The sequence below is a fragment of the Cariama cristata genome, unplaced genomic scaffold (assembly GCF_000690535.1).
Source record: "Cariama cristata isolate BGI_N322 unplaced genomic scaffold, ASM69053v1 scaffold8982, whole genome shotgun sequence".
Taxonomy (NCBI): Eukaryota; Metazoa; Chordata; class Aves; order Cariamiformes; family Cariamidae; genus Cariama; species Cariama cristata.
The window spans coordinates 6,866-19,254 of NW_009603203.1; the positions used below are offsets into that span (position 1 = coordinate 6,866).

The 12,389-nt window shown below is 47.0% G+C and overlaps 1 protein-coding gene across 1 annotated transcript; it reads right to left on the minus strand.

The window, feature by feature from the left end:
• Window positions 1-326: 326 nt before the first annotated feature.
• MEGF9 (multiple EGF-like-domains 9) lies at window positions 327-10,192 on the minus strand (the record flags this gene model as incomplete). The annotated part of the gene is made up of 4 exons (XM_009695080.1): window positions 327-1,261; window positions 5,211-5,483; window positions 6,363-6,506; window positions 10,053-10,192. Coding segments are annotated over 4 exons (1,012 nt in total), but the record flags the coding sequence as incomplete, so codon positions are not given.
• Between the last annotated feature and the right edge of the window lie 2,197 nt (window positions 10,193-12,389).

Sequence of the window (12,389 nt, forward strand, 5' to 3'; positions counted from 1 at the left end):
ATCATTTCTATCAGGGTAGGGTATTAAGCCTAGCTTTTATTTTTACACGGCAACCCTGAGATGTCTTGTCATCTTCCCTTGCACAGAAACTATACAAGTTCATTAACTCCTTCTAGAAAAAAAAATGGATTGCTATGTTTTAATAGCATCATCACCCTGTATAAATACTCAGAAAGGGAAAAGCTTAGCCTCTTCCCTAACTCCAATATTTTAATTATTTTTTTTCTGTTTCCCTGCTTATTGGAAACTGATAATGGTGACTTTTTTCAAGTGTGCAACTCGCTCCTCTACTTGCCTTTCAGTAGTATAGTGAACAAAGATTTCCCTTTTTTTGTCCTCCTTTTCAAACAAATTTATATCAGGAACATTAGAAACCTTTACAAAGGTCTGTTTCCTGAAAATCCACTGTTAATTCATGAGCTACTTTTCAGACTAAAGGATGCAGATGTAAGCGTTAGGTTGGCTGCAAATCAAGTAGCTTCTGATTGATCATGGGGTACTGCTTTCTGCGCCCCACCACCTCTTCATACAAAAAAAATATTTTCAGATCAGTATAATCAAGTCTTTAACAACACTGAATTCTATGGATCTTTAGGGAGAACAGGACACTGAATGCATTTCACCATATTACCTGAAATTCGGATGTACTACACTTTTTTCTGTTCACCTGCAAGCTACAGCATGCCCAGCATAAGAGTATCTGAAGAGCAAATTCTTCTGCATGGAGCCTTGGCACGGATCCTGATACCCCTTCAACAAGCCCTGTAACTTTTTAAGCCAACTTGGGAATAGCTGGATCACTTCTTCTAAGCTTTATAATTATGCATTGGAGTCGTCAGCGTTAGCTGTCCATTTGGTGCGACTTCATTCCCGTCGTCTTCCAACAGCCCCGAAACATCAGCGTTGGGTATGCTGTCATGGTAGCTGCTAAAACTGATGTTGTCCTCTTTGAGTTCAATGGTCCAAAAAGGGGCGTTAAGTTTTCTGTTTTGATACTCACGGTACATGTAGACAGCACCCACAAAGCCCATTAGTAGGACCACAACAATGATGATAACTGTCAAAATTATTATGTTAAACTGAGTCCATGAAACATCTGCAAAAGCAGAGGTACTATTGTCAGAGGAACTTAGAGGAAATACAGTCTGTATAGTTGTTGGTGATAGCGTACTGTTTATCACTGCCGTTGAAAACGGTGTTCCCTTGCTGACATTTGGAGCAGAAGTTGTAAACTCCCTTGTTTCTGGGCCAAGAGTGGCTTCTACAAAACAAATAAAAAATGATCAACAAAAACATGCTAAGCCGGAATCAAACACAAACATAAGAGATTTGACATTTATATCACAGTTGTTATGGCAATTAAATCTACACTGTTAAAGCTGCTACTTTTTCAAAATAGTTTACAAAAATGGTTAGCCAGGGTTGGATTCGTTTTCTTTAAATAATTCTGTGTGCTAAGTGCTCACTGACTGCAGCATTCCTATGAAAAATCTGGTGATGGATGGATAGGTGCAGTAGCCAAGATTCAGTGTTAGATACATGAGCTCATGAAGAAAGCAAGCCACCCAGTCCAGCTCGTATTCAGCCCATGAAAGCTGGCCTCTACCAAACTCACCAAGAGTTTGGACTTTGAACCTAACGAAGGCAGAGTTTCACGTGTTGTCTACGTGGGCTGCACTACCAGGCTGGGAGGACACAGCGACTTCAGGAGTTTAAACCTTTCACAGTTAGTACACTAGATGTAGGATTATGTTCACAATATTATTATTTCTGCCTTACCTGTACAAGAAGACCAAAAATGAAAAAAATGAACCATGAGTATTCTGCCGTCATAATGTTTAGCAACGAGTTTCAATATTTACACTGCTTTATGTAAAATGGCATAACCAGAAGCAGAAGGTAACCAAATCACAACAGAAAAACAAAAAAAAAAAGACGACTGTGGATGTTCTTATGAAGCTTTTGAACACAGCAGAAGCCAGTTTGGATCCTGTTTTGGTTTCAGCTGCTGGCACATGTCCGCACATGAAGGATGAGAACGCGGGAACTACCACACTGTGCCACAAGCTCCATCTTCCTCTGCAGCCTGTTCCCGAGCACAAAACAGCCAAGAACCTGCCTTGTTTCCAGCAGACATGGGATCCCTTCTCGGATCTGGGAGTCAGTGATAAGTTAACATGGGAGATCTCATAAGTGGGATGCAAATTCATTATGCCTTCTTCAAACCGGTTGAACTATAGGCCTCAGAAAACACCGTAAGAGCCTGAGTATTAGGCTCCCATATGTAACTAACAAAGCATTTTCTTCACAGGAATAAGCTGATCTATTTTAGATTCTTGAGCCCAGGCAACAGGAACCCTCCAGAACATGAAGCCTCAATCAACCAAAACGTTCTCTATACCTACTGCTCCACAGCACTCTCTGCACCCTCTTTTCCACTCCCTTCCATTTCTCTTTCCGCTACCAGAAATGCAACTTCATTTTAAACGCACTTACAGCTGCAGCAATTACAGCTGATGATGCTGTGCTGTATTGATCCATCTCTCCTGAAGAGAACATCTACTGATTATGACTGAAGAGGAGAGTAATTTCCGAAGGACTAATTTTGCACTAAGTTGCATCTCCAATGGCAACAGGAGCTGGAAATATTCAGCACGTCTCCTGCCACGGGCCCTCAGGGGAAGTCCCATTAGTTAACTTGGGGCTGTCGCCTTCCCAGTTCAGGCAATGGAGAAAGAAACTCCTCTGGAGGGGGCATCACACACCTAAATTTAGGCTCCTGCTCACAGTCCCTTTCCTGCAGCAGCTCCTCTATTCTCTGCAGGTCCTGCCTGCGGCTGATAAGGATACCCAGGATGCTGAATGCCAGAAGGCATTTCTCTAGGGATAACGGGCAGAATTTCGCAGTAGGAAGCAACGTGACAGGAGCCAGAGGTTCCTGGACACAGCTTTGGGAGAAGGACATGAGAAATTCGATCATCCTTTCCAAATTCCTTCATCAACACTCAATTCTTGGCAAAGCCTGCCAGTAGCTATAATTAGAAAAAAAAACAGAACAGAGACAATGGCTGATTCACCAGCAAGGAAACAGGACTTTTCTGGGCTTTATTTGTGAGTCAGCATCAGCTAAGTGCTGGCAAGGGGCACATGGGTGAAAACATTTCCTGGAACTGACGGTAACGTCATGGTGAAACAGTGCCGTGCTCTGACGGCAGGCCCATCGCTTTTGGGCTGCGATACAGCGATGCCTGTTTCCGCTCACCAGGGCCGTGCCAGCCCTCCAGATGTCCTAAAGCAGCTCCTCGAGAGCAGCAGCTGTTCACTCAATGGGCTGCTTTGGCAGCTTTGACGTGAGCATCATATCCAGCTGCTTGATTGAAATGCAGTCTCTGCAAAGCTTCTGCTACCTCCTGCAATGAATGAGCACCGGCAGGAGCCGGGGCCGTGCCAGCAGCCCACGCGCCGGCTCTCAGGGAAGGCTGCGGTGCTCGGCTGGGTGGCACAGTGCCACGCTGCATCACTAAGCCCTTGCTGCTATGCCTCGCCATCGCAGCAGGAACACCATCCACCCAGGGGTCGAAAACACTGACTTTGGTCATCACAAACACCCTTTGAATATTCCCTCCATCAGCCTTGAAAGCATCAAAATCTCGGTCAGGTTTAAGACTCTGAACAGCCCCTGTGGATGCTCAAGGTTGGGTTTAGCTTTGCCCAGGCTGTACAAAACATGTCGTCTTATTTCAACTGTGACCACTTAAACAGTCCAAGTGATGATTTCACTCTAGAAGCCACTCAAAACTAGGCCACTCAAATGCACTAGTGGTTTATGAAAATCTTAACCTAAAGCTAGTTAATGCACAGTACCTCAGCATGTCAATTTTTAGGCAAATTGTGTGTAAGAAACCAGAAAGAAACTGTATGCCTTTTTAACTGCTTAATAAAAAAGGAGAAAATAGGCGTCAAGGAAACAGGAAAGCTAGAAGAGCATGTTCCGGGCCCTTTGAAAGGGGACAGTCTTTCCCACATCAGGAATTGGCTATAACAATGCCATTAAAATAAAACTGAATGGTGAAAACTGCAAGTATACAAGCAAAGCCATACATATGGATTTTAACGGAGCAAGGTCATATAGCTCTTTGCACAAAGACAGAGCTGTGCAGGGGGAGATAATGGATGACCCGATGCAAAAGTGCCATTTCTCCAGCCCTGTAACAGTACAGTTACAGCTAATGAGCATTCAACTTTTTTGTATTGATCATCTCCCCACGCAGAGGAGGACTCTGTGATTACACCTCCAGAGAGCAGCATGGGAGTGAAAACCACATTAGCTCCTAATGGAAGATCTGAATTAAATCTCTGTTGGTGACAAGGACGAATCTGGGCCCAGATACTTTCCTGAACTCTTGGTTCTCTTATCTAATACATAACACCAGTAATGTTTCCATGCATGGAGCTGGAGACCCACCTTGTGGACCAACCTCCTGATAACCACTGAGGGAACAACTTAAGAACCATTTTCTCTCATTTTACTATGAGTCCTCCTGCTGTGCAGTAGCCTCTCTAAGGACCAGAGCTAGTGTGCCTCTGAGAAGCTACACACGGTGTCTTGGATGTGGATTGAAGACTGATGAGAGACCCCCAGAGCGGGTACCAGTAAATTCTGGTGTTGACTCGCTGTGCAAGTTTGGATCTCACCTCTCTAAGCTTTGGCTTCCCTATTTCTAAATAGAAAGAAAAAAAAAAAGAGTATCTAAACTTGGTCCAAATAGTTATTGTTTGCAGAGTATGAGGAGTGACAAAACTTATTATAAACCCCCTTTCTAGGGAACTGGACAGTGCTACTGAATGGACTAATCAATAAGGACAACTCACTAGGCACTAAGAGATCAAGTATATCAAGCAATGGAAATGTGAAAACCTACATTTAAATACACTGCAAATAGGTTTTTTTCTTCCACCTTGTTCACTAGAGGTGGCTGCCACAGTCTGGGAGTCAGGGTGGTTATAGAGTTAACTCTAAACTACAGATTTCAAGGCCAGTAGGCACCAACATGTTATAAAGGTCTGGTTTTCTTCCCTGCACCACAAGCCAAATGAATCTAAACCAATTAGAACAATTAACAGTCTTTGCCCCCCAGCCTTCAGGCAGCTTGTGCCCACCTGAACTGCACACAGCAAGCTTCAATGCTGATTTAAGGAGTGTGTTCTACCTTTCTTGGTGCAGTTGGTCCCCTCAGGGTCTCGGACGTAGCCATCCTCACACTCCTCACAGTGAAACCCAGCAGTGTGGTACAGGCAGCCGATGCACTCCCCGCTCTCCGGCTTGCACATGCTGGGCGACTGCGCTGGGTCCACGTTCCCGTTGCATTTACATCTTACGCAGATGCTGTCGGAGTTGTAGTAGCCGTTGTCGCACTGGTTGCAGTTCAGGCCAGTGTACCCGGTTTTGCATTTGTCACACCTTGGGGCAGCTTCACCAGGCTCTAAAGAATACAGAAAGCAAACCAGGTATGCGCCATAGCCCCTTGCAGAGAAACACCCGCTGTGGGGTTTGTTCTGTGGGACCTGACCACAAGTCACTGTGACAAAAATCAGCAGCCCCTCAGTATTAACCAATCTCAAATTTTAAGCTGAAAATACAACTTTTGAACTGCAGCAGTTCCTCTTTTCCTAGGGGAACAAAGAGCTTTCGGGGTTTCTGATGCCTTCTACCAGCATCACAGAGCACGCTCAGCACATTGCTGAGCAAACAGATTATTACTCCTGAACATTTCCATCTCAAACAGCCAATTTCAGAAAACAGCTGGAACTGTACCAGGGATGCCAGCCATCTGCAGGAACTTTTTGGCCTATATGAAGCCAGAGGTGGCTTGATTGCAAAACTGATTAAGGAAATATAAAAAAGAAGTCTTACATATATTTATTACAGCTATGACTTCTTCTCTCGGTTACATGAAAATAGAGCACGAAAATTGGGGAATCTCTGCTTGGAGTCCCATGGAGATGTTCAGAATAGGGCTGACAAAGGAATGGATGGCTACCTGGCACTGCTGCACATCTATACCTCTCCTGGTTGCCACAAGCTCAAGGGTTTCTCTCTGCAAAATTCTGCAGGTTTTTCAGAGCAGGCTGCAGCCTGTAGCAACACATTTCTGATGCCCTCCACCACGCAGCTGCTCCCACAAGAGGCAACACAAACACAAGGGATGCATGGAAGCTTCCAGCAAGGTGCCCCAGTTCCCTCAAAAAGGACATTCACGGGCTATAAAATATCTGGCTAGGCTGATGCAGTCTGAGTGGCAATTTAATTGAAAAGAGTTACACTCATTATCTGAGGAATTAGACCAAAACGAAAGCCTTACGTATTCGGCAGGTGCCGGTCGATGCCACGGTGGAGCACGGGCAGCGATGGCAGGCATGGACAGGCTGGGCGCTTCTGTAGAAGCCCTCCTTGCAGAGCTCGCAGCGGTTTCCCTCGGTGTTTTCCTGGCAGCGCAGGCAGGTACCTGGAGAAGGGACAGGGTCACAAGCAACCGTTCGGCAGCAGGAACTGGAGCAGAACATTTGGAGCAAGAATCTGCATGGAGCACTCTCAATTATCCGAGCTCACAGGTGATTTTGGATGCCCTCTGGCCAAAACATGATCCTGGCCTCTTATGACTTTCTGATGGTCATCCCCCCCTCCACACACACACATAATGTGAAAAAGTAGGTAGCCCCAGCAGAGATGCCCGCAGCTCATCACTGTAAATGGTCAGTGCAGGTAAAGACATGCTATCAGTATTAAATGGTCCTCAAGGAAAGGAGTTTCAGTTTGCATTTGGGTCAGTGAGATGGAATCTGGATGCTTCCAATCCCCCAGGCCCACGAGGGGTCCCTCCAGGTTATGCCTTTGCCCTTGTTTGTGTGCAGCCTCTTCCTACACCACAGAGCTGGTGGTCGGGGTAAGGAGGTGCCACCCTCCTGCTTTGGGGGCACATGGCTCCATCCCACCCGTGTGGCTCCAGCTCCTCCGTCCCCATCACAAGGCAGCAGCAATTCCTGACCTTCCCGAAGAAACAGAGAACTGGGGGTTCATGTGAGCCACCTCCCCTTCCTGGGGCAGCCCCTGAATCACAAAATCGACGTGCTGTGCCTTAGCAGAGGCTGTGTCCTGATGGCCCTCTAAATTGCATTTTGATACTATTGTGACCAGAGAAAGAAAAATCTCCCTAGTTATAAAAACGCAGCCTCTATCAAAAGCCCATCCATCAACAGGAACATCCTGTAATTCAGCAGGCTCCTCGTCGAGGTGGCAGTGACCCAAGGGAAGCTTATATGATTAAATCCCGTGTACAAGATTCTGAAAAGGCAACAGCCGCCTTCTAACAAACCAGGGTGGCACAGAGCAGTTTTATTCCCTGCATATGTAAGCACAGAGAGGAGATTCACTGAGCTAATCTAGCAGTGCTGCGGGGGTATGGAAAAGTCTCATATCAACATTAACCACAGAAAAAATCCTGAATTAGGTTAATGCTGACTGTTAACAAAACCTCAGCACATTTTCTTATTAATATTGGAACAGTTCGGCTCCCTTGCAAGCCCAACACGCTGCACAGCTCCTACCCTTCCCTTTCCACAGCGATGACTCTGCAGCCGAGCATCCCCCAGCAAGCCCAGCGCGTCCTTGCAGCCGACCCCGGTGCCAAGCAAACACTGGCAGCCGCTGCTTTTGGGAAGCGGCCGCTTCACCCGCGCGGTGGGGCTGGCAGCACCCCGATGACTAAGGACGCTTGCTCGGCGTCAGCTCCCACACACTGTTTGCTCTTCACCCAACAGCTTGTCAGACACGAGCCAGTGGTTTTTGTGGGAGAGATGTCAGAGTTAGAGGGGAAAATTATCTGCTGGGCTCGGTTGCTCCGGTTGCAAACCTCGATCAGCTGCTTCAGCGGGATGCCTGGGACAGACCGGCTCGTGGAAGGTTAATTTGCCCCATCAGCAGCCAGGGTGCCTTGAACCGTGCTCTGCAGGCATTAATGGTGGCATAAATCTAGAATCAGACCTGCGTTTTCTGTACAGTCTTGGTCATTTCAGGACCAATGTCTTTCCCATCGGCAATTACTCACATTTGTCTACACCAGCCCTGCGAAATGGCTGCATTTCCAATGAGTCAGCAAATTGCTCAGCCATGCAAAGCAGGCATGGGCTTGCAATCAGGTATCACTGTGGAAAGCCTTAATAATTAATAGCACTTCCCATCCTGATAATGCCCTCGGGAAGGATCAGACCTCACAGTACCCCAAGTGGGAAGAAGCAACCAAACTCATTGCACAGACACAACACGGAGCCCAAGGGTCGTGTCGAAGGAACCGCTGTCGCCTGGGGAGCTCTGGCTGCCCAATTTCCAGCCCAGTAATTTTAAATATTCCTCCTGGCCGGAGCAAGGCCAAGCCAGGCTGTGCGGAGCTGGCGGCAGAGGGAGCCCAAAGTACAGCATTAATGTGAAAGAAACCTTGAAAATTTGACAAAGACAACGCAGGGTGGGTGTAAAGCTGGGGAGGTCACACAAAGTGCAGTCTCTAGAGCAGGCTGAGTGCACTGCGTTACTTATTAGACATCAGATCTAATTTTTAATCGACTGTTCTCTGTTCTGGTTTTGTTGGGTTCCCCCCCACCCTCGGCAGCAAATAGAGCAGATGGCGGAAAATTTTTTAAAAAGGGATTTTTGTCAAATCCACAATAGGTCATTAGCCAAAAAAAAAGGGGTTTTCTGTGCAATGCTGTGGTCAGCGCTGGACAGCCCCAGCAGAAGGGCTGCCTGAACAGCCCCATCCCAGAGGCAAGGTCTGTGCTGGGTGTTGGTTTTTTGGTTTTGTTTTTTGGTGTGGTTTTTTTTTTTTTTTTTTAAAAAATATCAAGAGCAGGGGGAACATTGAGGGAGAAAAAGGAAGAGCAGATTATCTTACTCCTTCACAAAACCCACACACCCAACACTCCAAATCAGTAACACAGCTGATGTGTGCACATCTTCTCTGCTTCAATATTGGTAGGACATAAGCACGTAAAGTTCAGTATAGGAACGAACACAGTAATTCATCCTCAAGAAGTGCTGATCTGGTGCCTGCCGCTACCCCGACGTCGAGCAGGGCCAGGGCATTGCCTGGGCACAGTCAGCACTGCGGCCGCCCGCTCCTCTGCTGCAAACACACAGGCCACGAGGGAACAGACGCCGGTGCAGAAATTACCCAGAAATACTGTATTTGATGAGCTCTGCCTCTCTGCCAGCTATGCAAAAACCCTGCAACTTTTTTCAAATTATTACTCCTTTCTAAGCTCCTGGATAAATATCACAGAACTGCATTTCAGCCTGAAAGTTTTGATGAGAATTTGGGTTTTGAAGTGTGAGTTTTGTTGCTAAAGTGGGGATTGCGCAGGCAGTCACATAACATTGCTCCTCTAGGATCTCTCCTTTCAGCGGAGATGGGAAAGTAATTAGGTTCCCCCCCTGCCCTCCCATAAGCTATTAGAGCACAGGTGCCTCGACATTTGCACTCCATCAACATCTGTATGAGCAAGAGACAGTCAAAGAAATGATCAAAGAAAATGAACAAGGCAAATTTATAAAAAGTGAGCAATATTAATTAGGTGCTGCCAGTTTTTTCCAGCACTAATCATATTACCTGTGGCAATAACAATCACCTTACGTCAGTACCAGTTCAGTATATGTTTCCAGGTAAGCAGCAGTTAAACAAAAGCTCCTTAAAACCCTGTGCTGTGTATTTGTGTTAAGTGCAGAGAACAATAGAGCACTGATTTCCGATAGAGACTGGAGAATAAAGGCTGTGCGCTGCAGCCGGGGGTAAATACCTTTTATTGACTTCCTTGAGAAGAGGACTAGCTCTAACCTTGCCCTGCATTTTAATTTTGGTTTTAAGGTAAAGATTCTGAGTACTCAAGGCACAAAGATACAGATGAAGAAGAGAGAGCGGAGGTCTGCTGAATGAGAATGGCAAAAAACAGAGACAGGAGAGACGTGAAGTCTGCACCCACCATGGTCACAAGAGGAAAGGTACCTGTTAGGCTGTCACAGGTTTCGGAGTGGTTGTTGCACTGGCACGGCTCGCAAGTGGTTTCATTAAACCTGTAGTATCCATCACTGCACTGGTCACACTTCAGGCCTGTGACACCAACTTTACACTGGCATTTCCCGGAGCTGCACAGAGAAAAACAAACAGTGAAATCTGGATGTGCTGGGAGGCATCCAAAGAACAAACCTGTGGTCAGTGTTTTGGACTCCCTTTCCAGAGCGGGGAACTCTGCCTAGAAATGCCTGCTGGAAGCAGGACATGAAACCCATAGGCAACAATTTCCCAAAAGTGATGGGAAGTCCAAGAAAGGCTCAGTCTCTGCAAAACCAGTTGCCCTGACAGCAATTTCCAGTTAGGCACCAGAAATCATCACTCTCTCCAGAAAGCCTTGGCCCAAAGCCATCCCCATGCATCAGCCCCCAGCAGATGCTCCGACAGCCCCTCTCCAGTCCCAGCTTCATCAGGCACCTGCACCGGCCTCGGGTCCGGCAGGACACTGGGACACCCGTGATCACGACACCTGAATGATTAAAAGAGCACCCATGTAGATAACCACCTCCCACCCACATCGGTGCCGAGCGGCACCTCCCGGATTTTTGGGCAAGTGAGCAATTCCCTGCTCATCACCTGCTTCCCCAGCTTCCCCAAGCGCGGGCGCAGCAGCTCAGGCATCTCGCTCGGGTTTCAGCCCGGGCAGGCGTCAGCCACTTGCACTCCCTCCGCTTCTCCTCCATGATCCTATGTATCCCTTCCGTGGAACATCCCCATGGCCACCCAGGCAAAGCCCCTCTTCTCCAGTCAACTCCTCCTACCCAGTAGGTACCAGGGAAAGACAAGAGAGGGTTTTCCCCTCCCCAGTGGGTTCCAGTACAGCTAACCCCAGAGAGGAGCCTGTTTACTTGGGCACCGAGTCTGACGGCACGGAGGGTAGAGCTCTGCACAGTTAAAACAGAGAGTATTGGTGTTAGCTGGCATGAGCAAACACCAGGAGGCTATAAAAAGCAAAGGTTACCCTCATTCCTTTGGCTTTACATGCCAGTCTTTCCACATAGAGGTTTCAAACCTATCGCTTTCATAAGCGACTTTATATACTAGCAGCATTTAGGCTCAACTCCCAGAGAAATCTCAGGAATGGATAAAATGCTCTTTCCCATCAACTGGCGACTGCCAGCCATGGCTCATCCCACCTGCACACCGCTAACGCCCGAGGCGAGGACGAGGACGAGAGAGCGCAGAAGTGCCTCTCCGCATCTCCGGTAGCCCTGGGGCAACCAGCAGGAAACCTCAATCCCTGCGTGCTGCACAGGGAAGCCAGGACAGCAACCCAAATAAACACAATTTGGTCTCCTCCAGGAGATGGATTTATTTGCAGCTGCAGCAGACGAGGCGGGTACCATCCACAGAGCATCCCCTGCACAGTGCTGGATGCGCCCTCCTCTTAGCTCTCCCCCCATAACCTCCGCCCTATTCATATACTTTTTTAATTCAGTATTTCAGGGTTCGGTGTGCCTGCATAAAGATAATCTATTGTTCTCCCTCGCTCCTCCTGGGGAAGCGTAAGCAATGCACAATTTGCTTCTAAAAGCCCCTAGAACAATCTGCTGATTAAAACTAATGGCGGCTGAGGCTCCAAATGGCTCGGTGCACTGTCGATGCGTTGGTTTTAATTAAAATGCAGTAGATCGCAATGTGTTTGCGAAGACATTGCTTCTGTTAGAAATTAAGATAATTTAGTATTTCTGTGGTTTGTTTACTTGCCAAAGAAGAGGAAATACTCGAAGGCACACCAAAATACAGAACTCGGCTCAAGTGGCTACACAATTAAATAGTTCCAGAATATGAAACTTCGGGCATATTTAATGGACCGATTACAAGAAGGAAAAAGAAATAGGGTGTTTCCTTGCTCTCCAGACCATTATCTGGAATTGCAGCAGGCAGATGCAGAATTCAAAGGGATGCTGTTAAGCAGCTCAGTATGTTTGACTTTTAAAGAGCTTTTCACAAGACCTAACATTAATCCAAATGTTGCCACAGTGTTCCAAGTAAGAGCAAACAAAAAGCAGTTTGTTTTTATTTGCTTCTGACCGCTATGGGACAGATATTCCTGTAAGCGGGCAGGGCACAGGCAGAAAGAGAAAAGGACAAGCAGGGAAAAGCAACTAATTTGGAGGCAGATCTGCTATTTAGCCTGAAAACACATCTTCTGGGGATGTGCGCTATGAACAGCACTTTACAGAAGCAAACGCTAGAGCTGTACAATCTTCACCCTCCCAGGCTTCCTTCTGGAGTCCAGGGTGCTCTGTTTTATTGTCTCCTGCCCCT